The following is a 25392-nucleotide window of genomic DNA, read 5'->3' on the forward strand; positions in this document are numbered from 1 at the left end:
AAGTGCTGTTAGCTTCTTCCTCAGTTTTTGTTACCTGAAAACCACAGCTTTGTCAAGAAAAGTCAGACTGAGATGGGGTCTTCTATTAGTTACCATCAAATTGGGGCGACATCTCACCCCAAATCCAGTGGCACAGCCAATTCTGTCCTTGCAATTATTTTCTTTTCGTAATTTTCATGATACTCCCATGTACTGCGTAAGTTATCCACTCTTTCTTTTCTTAAGACTGCTCACATCTGCATGCGACGAAAGCAATTTCCCCAGGTTTCTCATGTTCAAAATGGGCCATCCGAACCTCTTATTGAGAACAGGTACAAGAGCTGAGTGCTTTGAAAGAAGTTTATTAAAACCCAATGCATTTCGGACCTCTTAGGACCCTTCGTCAGGGACAACTGAAAATAACAATAAAACCGTACATTATATACTGTTCACTAATGCATTTACATCCTCCCTTTCAAAAATATCTTAACGATAAATTGCTCTACTCTCCTCTATAATTAAATTTAAAAAGTTTTGCTTTCACAAAAAGATTCAGCAATATGTTAAAAAGAAACCACAGTTGTTTCTGGCTGCGCTCCATATTATCACATTTCCATAAGACTCTATTTTTCCTCGTCAGTAACTTACATGTGGAGAAGTGTGGCTCACTGGTTAGAGGAGGCAGACCTGGAAGCAGAGGCCGGCCCAGGACCAGGGTTCAATTCCTGGCACGGCGGGGTCTTGAGTCCTAAAATCTCCATGGACTCGACAATTCTCGCTCCGGTGCCTACTCGACTCACGGGTTCACAGTGTGTGACTCTGGGCAATAGCTTGCTTAATCTCCACAATGGCCCCTCGCAGTGGGATGCCTGGCTTTCACCTTGCGGATACCCTGCCGGGGTTATCTCACAGGGGAATACCAGGACGGGTTCCCTAAGCAAGCGCTTAGATACCGGGTCGGTGATTTGCACTATATAAATACATGTACATTTACATTCTTTTCTAGACCCCAGACTTCAAACCACAACAATTCATTTCAACCCTCGTTTATGCGTCTGACTACCCTTTCCTACACCCCTGTGTCTACTCATCTGTTCTCCATCTTCACACCACCCACAAACTACCCCCCATTCTTTCTCAATCACCAGAATATTTCTGCAACTTTAACCCTTGTCAGATGCGCCTCTGTTCACCTGTTGCTCCCCATAAATCTCCCCCTCACATACCTGCTTTCTGAAAACCAGCCTCCTCTTTCTTTCACAAAAGTTTCCTTTCCCTTGCTACCATCCGAATGTAAACCCAACCCACACATCCGGTGACCACCCTCATTCACCACATGGTTTTCACCTGAGCCTCACTTAATCTCCAGAGCCTACCTCTATGATGTCTTCTATTAGTTCCCATATGCAATAAAGAGTATCCAAGTCAAGAAAAGGTCAGGCAACTCTTCATTTCCTCCAGTACCCCAAGCTTCTCCAAAGCGTCTCTGTTAGTAAGATAATGGGCCTTTGTCGACAGAGTCCACTCCATAGAAATGTCTGGTGAAACCCTCATCACTGCAGCAGGAACTTTTATTATTCCCTTTACATCATCACAAAACTTTCCATCTACTTCCGCTGGATTTCTTTGTTTGTTAATAACTTTGTTGTTTCACGAATTTTCAGGGAACACATTTGGTGTTATATTGCGTGGGAAGGCATGTTTCGGGGTACCACTGTGACTCGGCCTCCACTTGAGAGGTCACTCTGGACCTTGTCAGGAGGAAGCTGAGGTAGAGTAGATTTTTCTTTGGACAGGTTTGTGAAGAGTCATCAGACCACCTATAACTACCCAGTGACAACCGCCAGGGAGTAATAGCTATATATACAACTTGCGTTCATAAAACCTTAGAAATTCACTGACTAACACTACTGGTTAAAAACCATTAAACCATAGCTTGCATCGCTATAGATTTCAGATGTCATCAGTGATGTAATATGTGAGGTCATAAGCAGTGCATCACAGCAGTGCAAGTTATACTTATCCAATTCCAAAACATTTGCACTGTAAACATGAACACTACAATGAACAGGTTGTTGATGGTATTTGTGTCCATGTAAGAACATCACCTAAACTGTGTTACTTGCAGGGGTGTCGGGGCACTGGCTGAGCTGGGCTTATGAGCTGAATGTGACACTATTAACCATTTCCTGGTAGGCAGTATGCTTTGTTGATGTAGACATTATCTAATATCCAGCATAGCATCCAGAAGTCCATCACTTAGTATCTCCCACTAGAGCCTGTGACAGTGAAGCAAAGATGGCCGGCCAGGGCACATGCTCAAGCGGTTGCCGATTGAGCTCCTTCTGTGGTTCCTCTTCTGTGTGAGCTCTGATCAACGGTCTGAACTTGGGAAGTTATGCCATCTTCTCTCGCTCGTGAACCAGAGTTTTTCTTGAAAGTTTAGTTTGAATCTTGTCCATTGCTTCCTTCTGTAGCTTCTTCTCTTTTCTACAGGACTGGCAGCTGGGAGGGAAGGCCCACGTGTACCTGTGGGGATCAGGACAGCAGGGGCAGCTGGCAGACGTTGGAAGCAGCTCTTTGGTGCCAATATTAGCCACTACCCTTTTGCAAGCGGATCAGGTCAGCCTTATAACTATCTGTAGAACGGGATTCCTCTCTCCCACACCTACCTGTCCATGCCAACTCCACTCCTCACTCTCAAGTGAGTGACATTCTCTGCTTATTCTTTTCAGTGGCTCATTTTAAATAGACCACCTTCTATCTCTTTTTTTCCAAAAGTCACGGTATCCGTACCCTCATCTTGTTTTTATCCTCTTTCCATAGTACTTATTATCTCCTCTTGTCAATCTGTCCCAACCTCTCTCTCTCCATACTTCCTTTGTCTCATCCCGTCCCCATTTCTAATATTTATCTTTCCTTCACTTATCTTTTGTTTTCTATTTCCAGCACTCTTGTGCTTTCAAGCTATCTCTTTCCCCCTCTCTCTCTCTCTCTCCCTATCTCTCTCTTCATATATATATATATATATATATATATATATATATATATATATATATATATATATACACACACATACATACACATGTTGACCCTCTCTCACCCTCACTTCCTAACTCACCCCCTCCAACAGTGTATTGCATCCACTGCCATTTCCTCATGGATCCTGTCTCTATACTTTTAATGATGTTTACTTTTACCTGCCACCTTATCTCCCTATAGGTGATCTGTGGTCAGAACTGCACTTTTCTCATTCAGATTAGTGGCACTGTCCTGTCCTTTGGTGAAGGAAGTTATGGGCGTCTAGGACATGGAAACTCAGATGACCTCAGCATTCCCACTGCTGTCACAGCTCTGCAAGGTGAGTCTACACTAAAATCTGGGCAGACTCCACATATTGCCAAGACTGATGGACAGAATAGATCCAGTGGCACGTCCACTGACCCACAACTGACTGTTCCAGAAAGAGCAACTCCCACACTTGCCATGTTTCCCCATACACATCCATCCATTAATTCCTGAACTTCTGTCCATGAGTACTGCGGGCGCAACCTGTAATCTTATCAGACCGCAAATTAGGGGGTCAGTGTTTCCACTTTTGAAAGTTTATAATTCACAATGCATTAGTGCAGCTACCAATGGCGCTGGAGTATGGGGTTTCAGCAATTGCGGTCCCCTCCAAACAGAGGAAAATCATTTCTCACGACGGCTTGTAGCTACACCTCCCTCGACCGCCAGTCTTATTATCCATCTCGATCAAACGGGTGCTCCTCTTATTGTGGGTCAGCCTATGGTTGAACCCTGCTGCTAAACTCTGCAGGGATATTATACCTGACTGTATGACACTGAATTGGGCCTGTTCCGGATATTTTTGGTGGCCTCCATATAGCTGGGTTGTGTGCCAATCCTAGTCATAGCCCCAAAAATGCTAGGACTGAGGTGAAAAAGTTGTTTAAGGGCCACCGTGCAATTATCAGGCTGAAATACAAATCATACAAACCCTCAGTGTTGCACTTTTATAGCCTTTTATACACAGATGTTTCCCCACTGTACTTGTGGATGAAATTGTCAAGATGGGAGTGGTCTCTTCTCTTCCACTTTAGAGCAAGGATGATTTTTGGTCTTTTTTCTTTAAAATGTTTCTTGATTCTGAGGGGAACTTACTTTTTTCTTGCCCATGCGATAATCATTCAATGCAATCATTAATGCACTTTAAGTTTTTCTGTAATTTGCATAGCACATCACAAAAGCATTTTTTGAGACCCTTACTGAGGAGGCTTGGCCTCCGTTGCTGTAGATCAGCCCTGCTCCATTTACAGTCTCTGTGCTCTACCGAAATTATTACGACTGTCTGCATTTTTTTTAAAGCAGGAATCTGAAAGAAACATGTTAATTATAGATTCCTTACCTTAGAATTACCCCCAGGTGTCAGACTGGATCCAGAAAGGTTTTTCATCAGCAGTACCTCTGCACGTCGTAAGGTGGCGTCGGTCGGTTCTTCGTCCGTCGTCGGCATCGTGGTTGACGGAATGACATCGCAGCAGCTATGTAGACACCGCCCTTGAGCAGATCCGGGAAGAGCGGTACCTCAGTCATTTTTTGACTAACTTTTTCTTGACTTTTGTCGACTTCTTTTTTTGAGGCTTCGACTCCAAAGGTGCAAGAGGGATGCCGGTTTTAAGGCCTGCAGTTCCTGTCATCGCATCATGTCGGTGACGGATCCGCACCGCATGTGTCTTTCTTGCCTGGAGTGCGATACAACCCCAAGTTGTGCTCCGACTGCCGATCAATGGAGCCGAAGGCTTTCCAGGAGTGGTCCCGAAAGCTGCTTGAGCACCAGCAGTCGACTCCGCTGCATTCAAGGTCCCACTCGAGGGACCGGTTGCGGAGGCATCACCATTCCGGTTCCAAATCTTTGACGTATTCGCACTCGGGGTCGGGTAAGTCGAAGCATAAGAAGGAGTCGAAGAAGCATCATTGCTCTTTGACTTGGTGCCCCTCTCGCGGCCCCTCCCGCGGCTCTGAACGCGGAGCCCGAACAGTCGACTACAAGATTCCCTCCCTTTCAGGGACCAGGAGCGACTCCCGCCCAGTTTTGTACGCTCTACGAGGCGATGCATGCCATCTTTGGGTGGACCGACCCCACCGGCTTGCCTTTGGGCTAGGCGGAATCTGTTGAGGGGTCTAGGTCTTCTCTGCCGACGGCTCCGTCCTGGCGCTGCAGGCCCCCCTCGGATCCAGGCCTGGATCCAGATCGGTGCCGATTGACTTTGTTACACCTCCACCGGCACCGCTTCCGACCCCGGCCTCCATCTCGATGTGGACACGGAGCCGGACCGGCGTCATCCGAAGCCGGACCCAGTGCCTGGTGGGGTTTTTGAGCCCCTGTTCACTCCTGGAGCCTCTTTTCAACCTGAGTGGCATCCAGATGATGAGGAAGAGGACTGCGAGGGGTCAGGGGACCCTTTAACTGATCAGCTAGGTTCTGACGAGCACTAGAGAGAGGAATTGGGGGATGCCAGTGGTCTTGAGACTTCACCGGATCTTGGCATGTCGTCTCCTCCTCCTCCTGTGGCGGCTACGGAGGAGGGAGCGTTGTACATAGTGGGGTTGCGTAGGGCGGCTGAGGCCCTTAACCACTGAAGAGAATGCGCAATGTTAGCAATTCTGCGTGTTGGAATTTCCAAGGCGGCACTCGCTAGGCGGCGCTTTTCTCCGCAAGTGGAGTTGCGGTCTGTTGTACGCCTTTCCGCCATACCACTTCTGCCCAGAGTGCTGAAGAAGATCAGGCACGACCGGCCCCACATCCTTCTTGTGGCTCTGGATTGGGCGTAAAGAGTCTGGTATCCCGAGCTGCTTAACATGGCCATCGATCCTCCAATCAGACTGCCTCTTCGGGAGGATTTTCTGTCGCAGCAGCAGGGGGCTGTCCACCACCCGAACCTGTCCGGTCTCCACCTCATTGCGTTGAGATTAAGCAGTGGCAGTTGACATCTTTTGACCTGCCTCTTGAAGTCTGTGACTTTATCTTGGCAGCCAGGCGTCCCTCCACTAAGACGGTATACGTCTGCCGGTGGAAAAAGTGTGTGGCATGGTGCACAGCAAAGGGTGTGGTTCCCTTTTCTGCCCCTCTTTTCTGAAGTTCTCTTGTTCCTTCTTTCTTTAGCCCAGCAGGGCTCTGCTCTGGGCACTACCAAGGGCTCTCTTTCAACCATCTATGCCTTCATTCGGCTGCCAGATCAACCTTCTCATTTCAAGTCCCCGGTAGTTAGCCATTTTTTAAAAGGCTTAACACATCTCTTTCCTCCAATCCCCTTTGTTATGCCTCAGTGAGACTTGAATCTTGTCCTTACCTATTTAATGTGCGCTCCCTTTGAGCCGCTTCCTAACTGTCCCTTACGACTCTTGACTGTTAAGACTGCTTTCCTGGTAGCCATCACTTCTGCTAGAAGTGTGAGTGAGCTCCAGGCTCTTTCTTCCAAACCTCCTTCCCTGTTTGTCCATCCGGACAAGGTGGTTCTCAGGACCCATCCAGCCTTCCTTTCTAAGGTGGTCACTGCCTTCCACATCAGGCAGACCATTACTTTGCTAACTTTCTTTCTGCGTCCGCATCCTGTGAAGGAGGAAGAGAGGCTCCACCGTCTGGACCCAAAACTTGCACTCTCCTTCTATCTGGATCGCACAAAGCAGTTCCAGGTGGATGAACAACTCTTTGTTGGCTACGTGGGTGCAAAGAAAGGTCGGGTATTAATGCATGTTACTGTCTTGCAAAAAAAGGAGCCTCCAGTCGGGCTATGCGCCCATTCCACCAGGGCGCAGGCAGCCACGACTGCCTTGGGAAGAGGAGTTCCTCTATATGACATCTGTCAGGCTGCTACATGGGCATCGCTGCACACGTTTACAAAACACTACTGCCTGGAAAGCGAAGTCCGGAGAGACAGCTTTTTTGGCTGTTCTGTTCTCCAGGATTTTCTGGTGTGATCTTGGTTCGCCGACCCATCACAGGGGGTGGTACTGCTGGGGTATCTATTCTAAGGTAAGGAATCTATACCTAACGTGTTTCTTTCACATGAGCAAGGTGCTTACCTTCGGTAACGATATAACTGATTTCTAGGGTCAAGGACATCCTTTCAGGGTCCTAGTTTTGTGCACCAGTGGTCAGTGTCTTGCATAGCTCTGCATTTCTGGCGCGGAAAGTCGTGTACAGAACTGACGTCAGTGCGCTAGGCAGGCATCTAAGTAGCTACCGCAATGTCAGCTCGATGATCACGATGCAGACAACAGACGCCAACCTTCTGATGCGCAGAGGTACTGCTGACGAAAAAACTCTCCGGATCCAGTTTGACGCCTGGGGGTAATTCTAAAGTAAGGAATCCATAACTAAATAATGGTTCTTACAGATATATCGTTACCGAAGGTAAGTAACTTGTTCCTTAGGGCAAGAGACACTATGCTGGGCTAGTTTATCAGAGTTGCTATGAATAGTGTGGTTTTCCATAAAGATTAGGCAAAGATACTGCTTATCATTGGGGGATATTGGGAGTGCATGGTGGATCTTATTTTGTGATTTTTGTACTCTTTCCATCTACTCTCTACGTGCTTTACATGCAGTTCCTGCCAACAAAATTATACCGCACATTGAAACTTGACTTTTATTTCTATATTCCTGCTCATCTAAAGTAAGGATATCTGGCATATCTCTTGATGGGTTTTAAAAATGCCTAATTTTTATAGACTTATTTTTAACCGGCTTTTAAAAAATACTTTTTTTACTTTTTGATTTCTTACATATATCTGTAATATTTTCTATGTACTTTTATTGTCTATTGCTTTTAGATCAAATAAAGTTATATTTAATTGAATTGAGTACTGGTGTCTCTAGCAACTAACATATTTCAGCTGCCACAACTTTGTGAAACAGCAAAGTGCCATAAAGCCCAGAAATTCTACTGCTGGTAGATGGGAAGAGTAGGCTGAGGGAACAAGCATTGGCAAGAGCCTGCTTTGAACAAGGCAGATATTGGCCATGTTTGTAATTTGATTTTTGTACTATCGCGGGACTCTCTCCTGCCCAAGAAGGGACTAGAAATATTTGGGGTCATATGCTCCTGAGATTCTTTCTGGGGGGTTACAGTAAGTGTGGGGGCATGTTACAAACGATGACACAAATCCTGATGAAGGTCAGGCACTTAAAGGAAGAGGAGGAAGTGCCCATGAGGCTAGGTGTGTGACAATATCACATTTACAGAGGGTGGTGAGTGAAGTTAGATGCAGCAGTTGTGCTCTCCGTGGTCACCATCTGCCATCAGTATCAAGGGCATAGGATCCCATGCACTGAATGGCGGAGCTTCATTGCACAGTGCTCTGTTGAGGGGGAAATAATCCTGGGCTCAAACACAGGTGAAAGGCACAGTGATGGAAGTGCTGGTCCAGATTCCAGCAAAGTCATAAGAAGAGCATGATGTTGGTGGTGGAATGGTACAAGGGGTACAAGCATGTGCCGCACTGTATGTGAGTTGGGGGGCACATACCTCTGACAGTAACAACCACAGTTCAACACTGTAGTAAAGTGCCTCTTTTGACATGGTTAGCACCCACTTTTTGCCTGATGCCTGATGTGAATTTGAACAGTAAGTGCACTGGGTCCCTGCTAACCAGGCTCCCAGTGCCAGATCTCTTTCCCAAACACAAAGGCAGTGTGCAATATATCCTATGTGTGGGCATAGCAGCATGAGTAGCTATGCTCCTACAATGTCCAATCCATTCTCTGATGTTGTAAGTGAACAGGGGAGCCATAAAGAAGACATGGGCTGTATTCTTTTCAACATGAGTTTCCGAGCTCCTTGAGGGCTTCACAGATTTCAAAGTTGTTTGGTACCAAAAATCTTGTTTTAATAAATCCTCACTGAGGCCAGTGTTGCATTTATTAATACATCCGCACAAGAGACCCTTTTAGAGGGTCCCTTGAAACCCAGCCAAACACTAGTGGGGTCTCTGGTTGTTTTTCACCAGCCTGCCACTACCACATGTTTCGGACCTCATGGGGTGAGAGCCAGCCCTCTCTGAGGAAAGAGACAAAGCCTGCTCTGGGCGGAGGTGCTTCACACCTCACCCACGACAGGATGGCCTTCCTGGATAGGAAGCTTCAAAGGCAATGCCACCTTTGAAATACAACCCAGGAACATGGGCTAGTGGGGAGGCCAAGCACCCTTTCCTGCTCCACTTGTAGTGGGAGGAAAGGCGGGAAAGTAGTTAGATGCGGAGGAGATTCCACCCTCAGCCTGCACCACCCCTAGGTTGGGGCAGGTGAGGTGAACCCCTCTCCTTAAATTCCACCATCTTGAGATGCTGAGAAACCTCCAATCAGGACTAGGTTAGTGCCTCTCCCAAAGGAAGTGGTCACTAGACCCTAAAAGATAAGTAGCCCATTGGTAATACCTGTCTTCCCTTGTAATGCCCCTAAATTCAGTATTTAGGTGGCTCCCGAGACCTGAACCTCAGATTCACCGGACCAAGGAAGACCAGGACAGAAGAAGGCCTTCTACGTGAGAACAGAGGCCCTCCTGCATAAAGAAAAGGCGCCAAACCCTGCCGGCTGCAAGAATGACTTGACAATCGCTGCTGCTGTGTCGTTGTGAACCCTGAAAGAACTCCAAGAACCCCAGAGGACCTCCATCCTTCAAGAAATCACCAAGAAGCTCCTTTGGAGTGACGGTGTCACTCCCCTGCACTCCACAGGCACCGATCCAGTGAAATCCTGGTTTGTCGACTTGCTGCTCCCCAATGACCTTGATGCCGCACTGAAGCAAGAAGAGCTCCGGAGGGTCAGATCTGCCTCTCCACCATGTTTGGAGGCACCAGGGACTACTGGAACCATGGTGTACCAATACCCAGGGTACCGATCACCAACAGTAAAAACCAAGAAGAAAGAAGAAGAGTCTACTCCGCACTCCCAAAGCACCAGAGACAAGCATCTGTCGAGGAACTTTGAGATGCCCGAGAACCACTTCCTGAGTGACCCAGTTGTCCTGAAATCGCCTCTCCAAGTTGCCTGCCCCTTACCCTGAGGAGCCTGAAGACACACGACGCCCAGCTGACCTGTTCTCTCTGCATCCGGTCCCATCTGCCCCAGTACCAACCAACTAGTTCTGGAACTTTGGACCTGGTCCCAACATCGACTTTGAGAAAGTAAATTTCGTGAAAGCATTGCCTAATTTTTTATGCATGTTTCCTCTTTTTCCCCATTGATGCCTATGGTGAGTAATTGCACATAAAATTCATATAATTTTCGAACTTTGAAAAATCGTAACTCCGAAAGTACTTACCTTAGGACTGTTTTCTTGGTCTTAAAGAAAACATAAAAATCGACTTTATGTTTACTAATTGGTCCCAGATTCATTCTTGAGTGTGTGTCTCATTTATTGCCCCTGTGAGTTCAACAAATGCTTTGCCCCACCCTCTGATAAGCCTAACTGTTCGCCCACACTACCACAAAAAAAGCATTGAAATTATCTGCTTTTACCTCTGTGTACCATTTGAGATACTCTGGACTCTGTGTACCATTTGAGATACTCTGAACTCTGTGTACCATTTGAGATACTCTGGACTCGCTGCACAGTGCACCTCTTTTTGGTACACTATATTGAGAGCCAGCTTTCTACAAATACATTGCATTCTCTGTTCTGCTGTGAACCCTTCGGAGTCTACCAGCAATTCAGTTTTCTTAAGCAATGTGCTTAATGTGCTTATGCGTGCCGCAGCGGACCCTGGAGCCCAATCCTTACACATCTCCTGTGGTAGGAGCCGGACAGTGTCCACAACACCCATCAATGGCATCCCTCTGAGCCCAATACCACTGCCGTTAGACTCTGTTCAGAAGCTGGCTTGTGGATGCCAGGACCCCTTGGAACGATACATCTGAATGAAGGTGCAATAGAAGGCAGCGGTTGGGTTACCTCCTTCTTTTCAACTACTCTTTGCATTGTATGTCAGCTGCAACTCAAACGTAACTGCTACCAATGGGTGCTGCGTTCAAAAAATGGGGTAAATCCGAATAATCCTCCTGCATCTGGGCTACGAAACACAAAAAAAGACTGTGATGCAGAGAAACAAATCTGCCAATACGCTTATCCAAGGGAGAACTAAACTGGTCCCTATCTATGAGTAATAAATCTCAACAATTTTTTCATTTGTATGCAACAGCAATACTTACTCCAAGAGTGGTTGTAAAAATAGCTGTTTTTATCAAATTTGTCACAAACAAAGATAACAAATATATCAAACATACAAATACATATATCTACATATATACGAAAAACAATCTTTCCTGCCCGTTATTTTTTGTGTGCGGATGTGTCAACGACGTAATTCCATCCGTCACTAGAAAAAGCGAAAGAATGAGGTAGTCCTTTACACATTTGAGGGTGTTTTTCAACCCTATCTGGAACATGTACACAATTTTATCATATTAATCAGCATCCAGTGGAATCCTCTGTATCATGGGGTCGCTGGGGGTCGCGTAACCAATGGGCGCTGGGCATGTGCGATCTCATGCAGAGTGCAGGAGAAGATGGCTTCTCATGCAACATGGGATCTTATAATATCTGAAACATGCCACACTGTCTTGCTGTGTGCTTCAGGTGAGTCTCTGAAGGAAACCTCTGGCATAGTATTGTGTGCATAGCTGTGTTGACTCTATGGGTGTTTCCTGCACAGTCCTGATGTTATGGTTTTGCCATGCGTAGTGTGATCATGATGAGGTCCTGTCAAGGTATATCACAATTGTGGCATGATGACTTCAGAACACTTGTGATGGTTTGGTTTTAGTGTAATTGAAAAACATATTTATATCACAATCAAGACAATTCTGGTTATTTTATATATATATAGACCTTGCTGGTTCACAATTACCTTCCTCTTGCAGGCTATGTTGTTACCCAAATCACGACATCCTGTGGGTCTGATGGCCATTCTCTGGCGTTGACTGACAGTGGAGAGGTCTTCAGCTGGGGAGACGGGGATTATGGCAAACTCGGTCACGGGAACAGTGAGCGACAACGCAGGCCGCGGCTGATTGAGATATTCCAGGGCGAGGAGGTGACCCAGGTGAGTTTCTCCTGGTTCCTTTGGCCCTGCCTTAAGGCCTGTGACTGCTTGGCACTTTAAGTAAGTTTCACCGTTTATAGGACACTCTGCTCTATACATCCAGTAGTTTTTTTAAAAGTCTCTTCGTCTCAAACTCTGGATTGTGTGGTGCTTAATCTGTACTAAAACATGTCAATTTCTAGCTGACTGTGCTGTGTCTGATCTGTGTCTAAATGAGTTTGTCCGGCTGTTTAAGGTGCCTGATCTGTGGCTTGATAAATCTTGTCCTGTTGACTCCATCTATGATGTTAGCTGCGAAGCAAAGGGGTGTCAGATGTTCCTGATTAACATCAGGAATAGCCTAGTACCATGGGGAGAGGTGGTACAATGTCACTTTGCCCTTGGAGTCAAATAAATCTTGTACTGTTCCAGATTGACTCTGGAGCACCAGCCGGTGGCTGAGTGAAGCTCTGCCTGCTTCTGCGGATACTAAATCTAACCTGTTTGCCCTGGTACTCATGTGCCATGCCTCCTCTGAGAATATCTGAAACTTGCTCTACTGCTGACTGTGGTGTCTGATATGAGTCCAATTAAAGTTTGCTGTTATCCAGCCAGCAACATTCTGGGGTTGGCTGTGCTTGATCTGTTGCTTAACAAAGCATCTTTTATTGCTGACTGAGATTCAGGAATCAAATAAATGTTTCATTTTGGTGTCTCACTCTGCTGCCCGCTTTGTCTCATCTGCGTGCAGGGGGGTTCCTTGGGTATATTTAGCTGCTGAAGGAGAAGCCATTGCATTACCACCATTTTCATTGGCCAGCATCACTCCCACAACTTTCAAGGTTCAGACCAAGTTTGAGAAAACCCAGTTTTTGACATCCAACTTCCCCCGGCCCTGGGCATGTACATGAGCAGTGCATTCTGCATCCCAGCTCTGAAGCAGCCACACAGGAAGGGAACCTGGCGCCATCAGGAGAGCTTCCGGGTCACACAAGGCAACGGACAGAACCCGGAGCCTAGAGAAGGCCTAGCCCAGGTTGAACACGCCAAGAAAACTCGTGGATACAGAAAGTAAATGGGGAAGTCGGCGATGATGCTTCCTTATGTCAGGTGACCCCCGACATAACCAGATCATCACAAACACTCCGTCATTGGGGGAGCGCTCCTTCAGGTGCAGACTGACATCATTGGACAGGAAAGCTCCCAATAGTGTGTGCCCTGCAAGACTGAACCACATTCAGTGAAAATACCCACAAACTGCCTACTTCCTTCTCCCCAGAGGGGGCTTGAGAATCCCCTACCTTTCCATATTTGAGGTAGGGGCTGATTTAGTGGGTTACCCCACTAGGCCTGTTGTGCTACATTCACCTGCCCTGTGAATACCTCCAGCTGTGGGGATTCGGCATTCGGCCCTCCCTTGTTACTGTGTGGTTGTCAACCTACCCAGTGGTTTCACCTTTGACACCCATGTAACTCGCTGCCACCTGGTTGTAACCTTAAAAGGCGCGCAATGCCACCTTACCTGCACTCTTACAGCATGGTGTAGCAACAACGTCTAAGCCTACAGAGGAAGAGCAGAGGATACACTGTTCATTCTTGATAGATTCTTCTCACGTAAGGGGTGTGTGTGTGTGTGTGTGGGGGTTCTTCTCCATACTGTGCTGTGCGAAGAAGGGTTTGTATAGCACTGAGGAAGTCATTTTTGAGTATATTTTTGTAGATTGTTATGCAACATTTATTGTACATATAAGAAGTGTGTGGATTAAAATAAACATATCATTAAAAATACAATGAATAAAGAGAATGAAAAATACATTTAGGAGCATATTTATGATCCCCTTGCACCACTGGAGCGTCCCACTAGGCGATGGAAGTAGAGTATCCGCAAGTGATGTAAATAATTAATTTACTCTCTTAATTTCTATGCAGATAAGTACTTAATCAATAATAACTCAATCGAAATGAAGGAAAACAGAGTCCGTGGTGTAAGAGTTTCTAAGGGTTTTATTCCTCATAAAGGAATCAGGATATCATGTTCTGACCACCACACAGGATGTCAGAAGGGATAGATGAGCGCGCTGTCGTTTATTGACAATACATAGCTTATATACTTGATTTACATCATAATGTTCAATGTAAGAGGCGTAACAGCTGAGAGAAGACAAGATAACAGTATACACGTGGTGCTAGTACATCATCAAGAGGCGTAAACTAGGCGTGAACTAGGGTGTGTGCTAGAAACGTCACTGATAGGTGACGCAAGTGGGTGGCACCAAGGGGTGGTGCTAACAGAATGTTGCAATGTCAGCAGAAATCGGAAGCTTGGATGCGCGCGCAGCTGCATGACGTGTGATAGACGGGGTGCAGGGGACTTGACATTTACACTGGCGGAAAGAGACAGAAGTCTGGCATGTCAGATCAACTTGTGCTTCTATCATATCTGATATCTGATGTTTAGGAACTAAGCTATCTGGGCAGAAAGGTCTCTAGAGCAGAAGCTATTCTATACTTGCTGTGAGTGCGTGTATAAGCGCCTGAGTGTCTGTATGAGAAGCGTGGGGGCATGGGGCCTTCCATGGAAGCATGGCAACAGAGGCAACAGAGGCTATGAATTACTTGCATAAAGACAGGTCGGCCCTTTAGCCCTGTAGCTGAGGAAGGATGTTTACTGAAGCTAGCAGGCTGGAATGTATCTTCGGGGAGGAAAACAGATAACTCGAAGATTATAGTCAATCTTGGCAGGCAGCAGGCTGAGCTGAGCACGGAGGGCCGCGCTAGAAGTAAGTCAGAGTTCACGGGTACGGGGGCTGCTTGGGCAGAGGCCCTCGCAGTCAGAAGCCAGAAGAGAGGCTCGGTGGCAGAGATTCAGGGCCTACTTTCAGCCAGGCTGAAAAACGTAGGAGTACACTTCAAAAAGACGTTGGCATAGCATACTTAGGAACGGACCATCAAACCCATTCATGGTGGGTCTGAAAGAGGACAAGTTAACGTTGGACGCAAATGTATTTGCGTCTTCATAGCTGGTACAGGAGGGAAGTTACATGCACTTTTAACTCGTACATGGAGTCGGTGGGGTACTCGCTAGGGAACACAACATGACCATAAAATTTATATTACCTCATTCCCTCCTTGTTCCCTACGGACCCTTCATGATATATCGATCCTCATAAATCGATCAGTTTGTTCTTGTAACATTATATGTTCGTCTTTCTTTCTTTGACTGTTTGAGAGGCAACTGGAATGCTCAATGCAGGATGTGGCACACAGTCCACATATCGCTGGCCCACACTGCAGGCACAAGCAACAACTGAATACTATAACAAGGCCAATGCCTAGGAAGGATAAGATCTTCCATCCCCAAGCTGTTAACGTAGTCCAGAACCAACCGGACCAAGTCCAGGTGCCTGGATTCTGATGTATCTGATTTGCAATTTTATGTAAACGGGTGATAGCTTGATAGACAGATGGTGCGTTTTGTGGAATGAAAACACAGCAACTTGACCCGATGACCTTACAGGCTCCACCTCTATCTGCCAAGATGACGTCAATCACAAGGCGATTTTGAAGGACAACAGTCCGTATAGCAGACTGCTCCTCTGTTAAGTTACCTAGAGCGGAGGCAGTTTCGTTCACTACTGCTTCGAGTGTTCTCGTTAATCTGCGTATTAATTTACTGTTTTGGACAGGCCCTAGGAAGAAAAAGAATCCTTTATTGAAATCAGTGTACTGTTCCCATGCCGTTTCTGTGTAGTCGACAAGGGGAATATCTCTTTTGGGTCTATTCGGTGCTAGATTCGTATTTCTATGGTAATCAGGGGGAGCTAGAAAAACAGGTGGCAGGAGGAAGGCAATGTAACAGGTACCATCCCAATCTGGAGGCAAACGTATGTATGCGGTATGACCACAAACAAAGTAGGAATGACTGATAGCTTTAAAGGACGATTTACCATGGTCACTGAACTCGACCACAGTAGTGCATTTACTATGACCTACGTGTACTGAACCTTTCTTGCTAACACATAATTCACCTGTGACTGGTAGTACTAACATATGGGGCAGAACTGGAGCAGTTTCAGATTCAACAGTGAGGATCATAAGGCTAATTGTGTAATTACCTAATCCATATACTTCATTTTCTAGATCAGTTCCTATTCGAGTGGGAAGTCCCTCTTTATCAGGATAACAGACGTTGAGCAGGACTAAGTTCAAGTTTCCCCAAACCCAGCCCCCATCGAAAACAGCAATATCAGGATCTAAAGAATTAATTATTTTAAACCATGCTCCACAGGAGCCATTGTGAGTGAATGGGTACGGAAAGAGAGGCAGAGCTCCCTTGTAATTCTGGTAGGGAGGGAGTCGGCCACATATCCAACAGTCTGTAGCATTATTTGTCTGATGGGAATGGTGTAACATACTAATGAATGTATTGTTGCGCAGCGCAAGTCTGTAAGAGAGTTCATGTGCGGGAAGTTCACTAAAAGTGTGTTCAGCAGAGACATTGTAAGCAGATTGTTCACGCCTGAAAATAGGCCAGTACATAGGAAGCAGAATGCTGGCAATAATAATTAGAATACTCAGAATAAACATGATTATTAGTGTCACTATGCAGTGACTACGAAGTGATTTGCAATATGTTCTTCTCTTTTCCTCTCTCTCTCTAACTCGATCTAGGGGATACATGTCAGAAACTATTTAACCGATTCACCTAGGGGAGGACTTAAACAATTAAACTGTCTGACTTGCTAGATCGAAGCTTCATACGGTAAAGTTCTTGAGGAGTCTTTTCTCTTTTAGGCACAGTAACGTCTTGTGCTTCAACACAGTCTTTGGTGGGGGTGGACGAGTCAGAGTCCTGTTTCAGTCCGTTTTTTAGTTCATTGCATAGTTTGATGTGACTCGTGTGGACCCACCCCTTTCTCCCCTCGATTTTCACGGCGGTCCTGGTGGTAAGCAGAACGGTCTTTGGAGACTTCCAGCGGGGCTCCAGCGGACTTTTCCGGTCGAAATTCCGGACGAGTACCAGGTCCCCTGGACGGACCTCATGCGCCTTTACATCGGTGTTGTCAGGGAAGGCTGCGGCAACCTGTGAACGACATGATTGGAGTGCAGACATCAAGGAGGCAAGGTAATCTGTCAACATGTTACAATCAATATCAGTGATCTTTTTCGGAACGGGCGTCCCCCACATATTCGGCGGTCTGCCAAAGACCACTTCGTACGGGGATAGCCCTGATCTCGAGTGGGCGACCATTCTCATGTAGAATAGTGCCACGGGCAGGGCGACTATCCAGTCGACCCCTTTTTCCTGACAGATCTTGGCAAGACGGATTTTTAGTGTCTGATTATGCCTTTCTACAAGGCCAGCTGCTTCGGGATGTCGGACACAGTGGAACCTCCACTGATATCCTAGCAAGAGGGAAACTTGTCTCATCAGCTCGGACGAGAACGGCTGTCCGTTATCTGAATACACGACACGGGGCAAACCGTACCGTGGGAAGAATTCACGAACCAACTGTCTGGCAGTGGTCGGAGCAGTGTAGTCTGGGACTGGGTATGCTTCGGTCCAGCGGGACAGAGCACAAACAATTACAAGGACATACTTAAATCCTCTACAGCTATTCATCTGGATATAATCCATCTGGAGGACTTCAAAAGGGTGATCGGGAGGATGAAATCCACCTTGCTCAACAGGGACACTTTTACCTGGATTGAACTGACAACAGATCATGCAAGTACGCACTTTCTGTTTTGCTGCTGCTCGTAAGTGTTTGTTGTACCAGAGATTCTGTAAACTGTCTAACATGGCTTTCTCTCCAAGATGGGCAGGACTATGTGCTGTATTTATCATGACTTGAACCATTGAGTCGGGGAGAAACCATATAGATTTTCCCTTCGTCACCCAACCTTGATCTGTCTGAATCCCTCCTAGTTCAGTCCATTTCTTTATCTCCTCTGGAGTAGCATGTGTCTGGATATCAATTACATCTAGGGCGGGATCTCTAACTGCCATACACTGGGTCTGGACTATTGTCTTTGTCACATCAGTAGTCTGGGTGTGAGTCAGTGCTGTATGTTTTGCTGTCTGGTCTGCCAGGTCGTTACCCTGGGAAACAGAATCTGTGACTTTAGTATGTGCCTTACACTTCATGACTGATATGCCCGAGGGCAAATGTATTGCTTCTAACAGTGCTTGAATGAGGGGGCCATGTTGGATCTTGGCCCCATGGGAAGTCAGAAAACCTCGTTCTTGCCAGAGGACTCCGAAGTCGTGTACAACTCCGAAGGCATAGCGGGAATCTGTGTATATGTTAACATTTCTGTTCTTGGCTAGAATACAGGCTCGAGTCAGAGCGATGAGCTCTGCCGCTTGAGCAGACAGTGTGTCAATACGATGTGTTTCTTTAATTTCAGTTTCAGTGGTCACGGCGTACGCGGCCACTAATTCTCCTGTACTTGTTCTCATGCATGAACCATCCACATAAAGTGTCAGGTCTGGATTTGTCAATGGGACATCTGTTAAGTCTCGTCTAGGCTTAGTTACTGCATTAATTATTTCTATACAATCATGCGGAGCTGGATCTGTCATAACTGTAGGTAACAGTGTTGCTGGGTTCAGGATGCTGCAACGTCTGATTTCTATGTGTGGCTGGAATAGTGTTAATTCATAACCTGTCAGTCGTGCTATAGTTAAGTGTTGAGTCTGGGTTCTGTTTAACAAAACCTCTACAGAATGTGGTACTTGAACTGTTAACTGATGACCTAAAACAATTGAATCACTTTGTCTTATTGCTAACGCTGTTGCTGCTACTGACTTTAAGCACGCAGGGAGTGCTTGAGCTACTGAATCCAATGTACTAGAAAAATAAGCACAAGGCTTATGTGAACCTGCTTGGTCTTGAGTGAGGACAGACAACGCTGTGCCATCACGTTCTGTAACAAAAAGTGTAAACGGTTTGCTGTAACATGGTGTCGCTAAAACTGGTGCTTGGCATAAAACTTTCTTTAATTCTTCAAAAGCTTGTGTGTGTTCCTGAGTCCAAGGGAGGACAGTCGAAGTCGCTGCCTCCTGTGTCGTTAACTGGATGAGTGGTTTAGCTAGAAATGCATACTGGGGAATCCATTGTCTGCAGTACGAGGTGAGGCCTATGAAGGCCCGCACTTCCTTTTGTGTCTTGGGTTGCGGCATGTTCACAATTAACTGAATGCGATCGGGAGTGAGCTGTCTCCCCACTTTGGACAGCAAGTGACCCAAGTACACAACTTGCTGAACACAGAATTGTAGCTTCGAAGGAGACACCTTGTGTCCCTTGTCGGCCAGGAAATGTAAAACTGTCAGTGATGCTTTTTCACATTCGGGCTCACTTCGTGCGGTGATCAGCAGATCATCGACGTATTGTAGTAAAGCGGTGTTAACTGGCATTTGAATACAATCTAGTTGTCTTTTCAGTGCTTGACTATAGATGCTGGGGCTTTCTGTGAATCCTTGAGGTGCGCGCGAAAATTTGAAACTGCGTCCATTTAAACAGAATCCGAAGAGATATTGGCTCTCTGGATCAATAGGCACGCTGAAGAAGGCGTTCTTGAGATCAATTACAGTAAAGAACGTTGCTTCTGAATCAATAGCAGTCAAGAGAGATGATATATCGGGGACCACAGGATACTGTGGGATAATGCATTTATTCAATTCTCGAAGATCAATCACCAGCCGATATACTGGCGGTGCATTGGGATCAGTACGTTTAAGAATCGGAATGATGGGTGAGTTACAGATATTGGAGTCGGTCTCGACGACCACTCCTTGGGCAATGAGCTCTTCAATGATTTTCAGTAAAGCCGCTACAGCATCGGGTGGTAACTTGTATTGTCTGATTCTGGGTAATACAACACCTGCCTTGAGGGTAACGCGGTATGGTGTAATGTGCATACATCCTACATCAGTTGGGCCTTTTGCCCACAAGTAATCAGGTACATTTTTCAATCTGACGTCAAACTCACGAAGGACGTAATGACCCTTGAAATCCCGCAGAAAGAGTCTAACCCCCTCCGGGGAGCAGCATATTATAGCTCCTAGAGCCTTCAGTGTTTTAATTCCTAACAGATTTTCCGGACATGATTTTGTTAGTAACAGGTCTGTAACGCGTGATAATGGACCCACAGCCAGGGGAACTGGTTCTGATACTTCATTTACAATAGGTTGTCCTGAAAAACCAAGGGAAACATTTTGTGAGCCTGAGAGGGGTGCCCCTGGAACTTCGTCATGACTTATTGTAGTGCGACTTGCCCCTGTGTCAATTAAAAACTTTCTATCTTTCCCCAATACTTGACTGTGTACATAAGGACCTTCTTGATCTACAGGAATCTCGATAAGAGGCAAGCCACCTTCCCTCTCTAGGCTGTTTCATGTATATCGGGAATATTCGGGGTAAGCAGACTGGGCATACTGGTACATCTGTTGTGAGACTTGCTGAGTTGCAGCAATGGGCTGTGGCTGTGGTACTGCTACGGTCTGTGCTGTCTGTGCAGATGCATGCATGGGCTGTGTATTCTGTGTAGACTGATGCTGGTTATGGTCTTGTCTAGGCGGATGCGGTCTCTCTTTAGTTTTACCTGTCGCTATGTTATGTTTCAGAACTGCACATTCGTGTACGTAGTGACCTGGCTGCTTGCAATAATTGCATGTCCCTTTAACAGGAGCTGCAGCGTGACTTGTCTGGGTCGTACCTTTCCTGTGACTGTCGGATGGGACCGTCTGGGCTACTAACATTTTCATTTTCGTGTCTTTCATGCGCTTCTGTTCCTGATCTTGTTCTTCCCTAATTCTATTCTGGTGATATTGTAACATTTGTAACATCTGGGATGGCGTATTTGCTTGCCATGTACTCTCGACTTTATACACTCTATTTTTAACTAACGGTAGGGAATTCTCGACTAACTTTGATACAAAAAGATGTGGGTACGACTCGCTACTTGGCTGGAGGCCACTATTGATAATAAAACATTTCTCGAATCTTGAATAAAAGTCGCTAGTATCTTCATCATGTTTCTGTTTACAGGACGAGATTGCATCCCAATCCTCCTTTCTAGTTGTCAATAATCTGGGCAGGACCTGTACTATCAAACCTGGTAATGCTTTAGTTTTGTCCCCAAGGCCTAACCCTGGAACCCGTTTTTTCTCTTCGTCTTCTATTTCTGCCCAGGCAATCTTTGTGTCTCCCACCTCCCATTCCTTTTCCTTTAATTTCTCGAATATACCCGTAGGCAATAATACTTTCAACATTTTCATGATATCATCATATGTGTAGTCCCCCATTAATAACATGTCTTTAAGCTCTCTATGGAAACCTGCAGGGTCTTTATCATGGCATGGTACTAATTTCTTCATTTCTAACAGTTCTAATTTAGTCAGAGGCGTGTGCACATACACGCGTTTCAAAACCTTGTCCTCACCCATAACAGGGTGTACTTCTCGTAAGGGGTTCTGACTTTCAATACCACCCCCGCACTGCATATGGTACATTTTCCTTTCTGGAGGTGGGGCGGGGACATATTCAGGACTTACAAAGGTATCATATCTGCGTCGTTGTTCTAGAATTATTTGAACTAATTTAGTGCTTAGGCCTCTCCATCTATCCATCAGTAGTGCTTCTAGTGTCTCATGTAAGGGACCTGGATCGGAATAATGTTTTCTGTACTTAATGAGAAGGTGCTGAATCATATATACCCCTGCTAATTTCTGTTCGTCGGGGGAGAGGTTCAGAAATGTCTGTGCTACGGTGTCATCATTATATATGTCTGCATTTTCGGCCCATGATACCGCTGATCGGGCTAATTCTTGTTCATCCATAGAATTGAGTACATGGTACCCCACTCGATCTCGAAGCCGTTTATCAGTTTCCTGGAACTGATGCTCAGCAGAATTCGGATTCGTTAAGGCAGAGAAGAAAACTCTCTTGCTTTCTGGACGGATACCCTTCCTAAGATAAGTTCCCTTACCTACATATGCTATAGTGCTTGTAGTCGGTTCTAGTTCTTCAGATTCTTCTTCCTCCTCGGAGGGAACCTTTTCTTTCTCTTTCTCGTGTACTGCTATCACTGCTTTCTTAATCTTTTTATACATGGCCTCTATGCAATTTTGTCTGTCATGTTTTCCATCAGCTATATTTTGACCCCACTTGTTCAATGCATCTAATTCACTCTGATCTGTTCCGGGCCTGTCTCGTTCTCTTATTAGACAATTTATGAAAAATCGTAGTATCAGTGCTTGCATGTTAACTTTCTGTTTCTCCAGGGCATCCTTAATACTGTCGGGGTCCTTTCCCGTTTGAACGAACTCATATATTCTATCTAGGCGCTCCTTCATTCCTGCATAACATAACAAACTATCAGTAGCAGATCTTAACCGTAAAGACGCTAATATCATTAAGTCGTCCTGTCCAGGTTCTGGATCATATCTACAAACTGACATATTTTCTTTTAGTGCATCAAGACGGGATGAATTAGAAGAACGGGGGGATCTGTGCGTAAGAGGACTCTGCATACCTCTGAGATTTAATCTGTGAGTCGGTGGCGGGGTCTGGAGACCCGCGGTCGCACCTCCTGAAGCGGAAACTTGGGCATTATCTCTGTGTGTAGTCAGTATCTGAATTTGTCTTTTAGTAGGATCTGATTGAAGTGGTTTCGGCAGATCAGTTTTAGGTGAGGGAAGTGGCGGAGCTGGCGGAACGGAACTAGTCTTTTTCGGTGTCGGCTGAGAGTGATCTTGGGGGGCAGTACCACCCCCGGCCCTGTCAGTAGGCAGGGCACGGACAGGCAGATTGGTGTAAGCTGGCGCTACATCTTCGAGATATGAATTTAGGAATATGTCTTTAGTAGTCTTATGCATTACTTTAGTTGGAACTAATGGTGACGGCAAATTTTTCGGTATTTCTGAAATGGCGTCAGGGGTACCATCGGCCAAAAGATACATGTTGTTCACTTTGCCATTTTGGATACGATCTATTTGTTCTACTTTTACTCGAATTCCCTCAGTAACTAATTCGTTTTCTTGGGCCTTTTCTGATTCTTTAAGCCTGTCTTCTCTACGGAGTGCTCTATCAGCACGCTTACGTGATTCCTTACGCCAAAATTCTATGGCGTCTTTCTGAGATTGTCTAGCTTTCTTTTTCCGTAATATTTCTTCTACCTTTATGATGCACTCGGCATCCCATGTTCCGTTAACTGGCCATCGGTATCTTTCCTCTAGGTGCTTGGTATAATCTGTCCATAACTCTAGATACAAGATGGCGTCTATGCCATGCTTATTATACATGAAATTACCTGGAGTGTCCCTAGGGGGGATTGGAATCTCTTCCTCTAACATCCCTTTCCTAGTTCCTATCTGCTTTAATTTGTTAAAAAACGGCATTGTGCCTACTTGATACTGAAATGCTTGATCCTTAATACTTAATTTCGCCTGTAACTATTTAAACAAAAAAACACAATAATGCACAAAAACAATCACATTCATACCACGACATTAATCACATGAAACATTTAAAGACATAGCTAACTTCCCCCTACTCTGAATGTACCGCTCAACGATACAGATACACTGCTGTAACAGTGCAGAAATTCGGAATACTTTATATACTGCTAAACAGTACAGATACACTGCCTAAAAACAGTGCAGACCGGACTTGCGTACCCAAACCCGTCTAGATACGACCCAGCAATGGTACTCACCGGGAAGCACGGAAAACAGAAGGCCTCGGAAAACTCGACTGGACTCGACTCGGAACTTCGGAAAACTTCGGAAAACTTCGGAAAACTTCGGAAAACTGGTGGGCCTCTTCACACCTCGGACCTTGCTTCCTTCGGCTGGGCTCTGGTCGGGATCCTCCGCACTCCTCACCGCCTCGTCTGGGCACTGATCGCAGTCTTCGTCACCTCCGTGTGTCAGAGGGGGATGCAGGAAATCCTGCCAGTACACGTGTGGTCCGTCTAACTGATGGCAGGGGACACGGATTGCAACGCACCTTCCGGCGCGTGAGGTGGGGGAGGGGTCCCTATTCGGGCGCCAAAATGATGTAAATAATTAATTTACTCTCTTAATTTCTATGCAGATAAGTACTTAATCAATAATAACTCAATCGAAATGAAGGAAAACAGAGTCCGTGGTGTAAGAGTTTCTAAGGGTTTTATTCCTCATAAAGGAATCAGGATATCATGTTCTGACCACCACACAGGATGTCAGAAGGGATAGATGAGCGCGCTGTCGTTTATTGACAATACATAGCTTATATACTTGATTTACATCATAATGTTCAATGTAAGAGGCGTAACAGCTGAGAGAAGACAAGATAACAGTATACACGTGGTGCTAGTACATCATCAAGAGGCGTAAACTAGGCGTGAACTAGGGTGTGTGCTAGAAACGTCACTGATAGGTGACGCAAGTGGGTGGCACCAAGGGGTGGTGCTAACAGAATGTTGCAATGTCAGCAGAAATCGGAAGCTTGGATGCGCGCGCAGCTGCATGACGTGTGATAGACGGGGTGCAGGGGACTTGACATTTACACTGGCGGAAAGAGACAGAAGTCTGGCATGTCAGATCAACTTGTGCTTCTATCATATCTGATATCTGATGTTTAGGAACTAAGCTATCTGGGCAGAAAGGTCTCTAGAGCAGAAGCTATTCTATACTTGCTGTGAGTGCGTGTATAAGCGCCTGAGTGTCTGTATGAGAAGCGTGGGGGCATGGGGCCTTCCATGGAAGCATGGCAACAGAGGCAACAGAGGCTATGAATTACTTGCATAAAGACAGGTCGGCCCTTTAGCCCTGTAGCTGAGGAAGGATGTTTACTGAAGCTAGCAGGCTGGAATGTATCTTCGGGGAGGAAAACAGATAACTCGAAGATTATAGTCAATCTTGGCAGGCAGCAGGCTGAGCTGAGCACGGAGGGCCGCGCTAGAAGTAAGTCAGAGTTCACGGGTACGGGGGCTGCTTGGGCAGAGGCCCTCGCAGTCAGAAGCCAGAAGAGAGGCTCGGTGGCAGAGATTCAGGGCCTACTTTCAGCCAGGCTGAAAAACGTAGGAGTACACTTCAAAAAGACGTTGGCATAGCATACTTAGGAACGGACCATCAAACCCATTCATGGTGGGTCTGAAAGAGGACAAGTTAACGTTGGACGCAAATGTATTTGCGTCTTCATAGCTGGTACAGGAGGGAAGTTACATGCACTTTTAACTCGTACATGGAGTCGGTGGGGTACTCGCTAGGGAACACAACATGACCATAAAATTTATATTACCTCACAAGAATAAACACTCAGCACGGCTTAAAACAAGGCT

The 25392-nt window shown here is 45.9% G+C and overlaps 1 protein-coding gene across 1 annotated transcript in view; it reads left to right on the forward strand.

The window, feature by feature from the left end:
- The window catches only part of LOC147725878 (putative E3 ubiquitin-protein ligase HERC1), a 1064842-nt gene that overhangs the window by 888573 nt on the left and 150877 nt on the right, over positions 1-25392 (forward strand). Inside the window, exons 57-59 of the mRNA XM_086963380.1 lie at positions 2476-2601; positions 3202-3340; positions 11903-12084. Coding sequence (XP_086819506.1) covers positions 2476-2601; positions 3202-3340; positions 11903-12084 — 447 coding nt within the window. The remainder of the gene's footprint in view (positions 1-2475; positions 2602-3201; positions 3341-11902; positions 12085-25392) is intronic.

Source organism: Lissotriton vulgaris, chromosome 3_1 (assembly GCF_964263255.1).
Source record: "Lissotriton vulgaris chromosome 3_1, aLisVul1.2, whole genome shotgun sequence".
NCBI classification, from domain to species: domain Eukaryota; kingdom Metazoa; phylum Chordata; class Amphibia; order Caudata; family Salamandridae; genus Lissotriton; species Lissotriton vulgaris.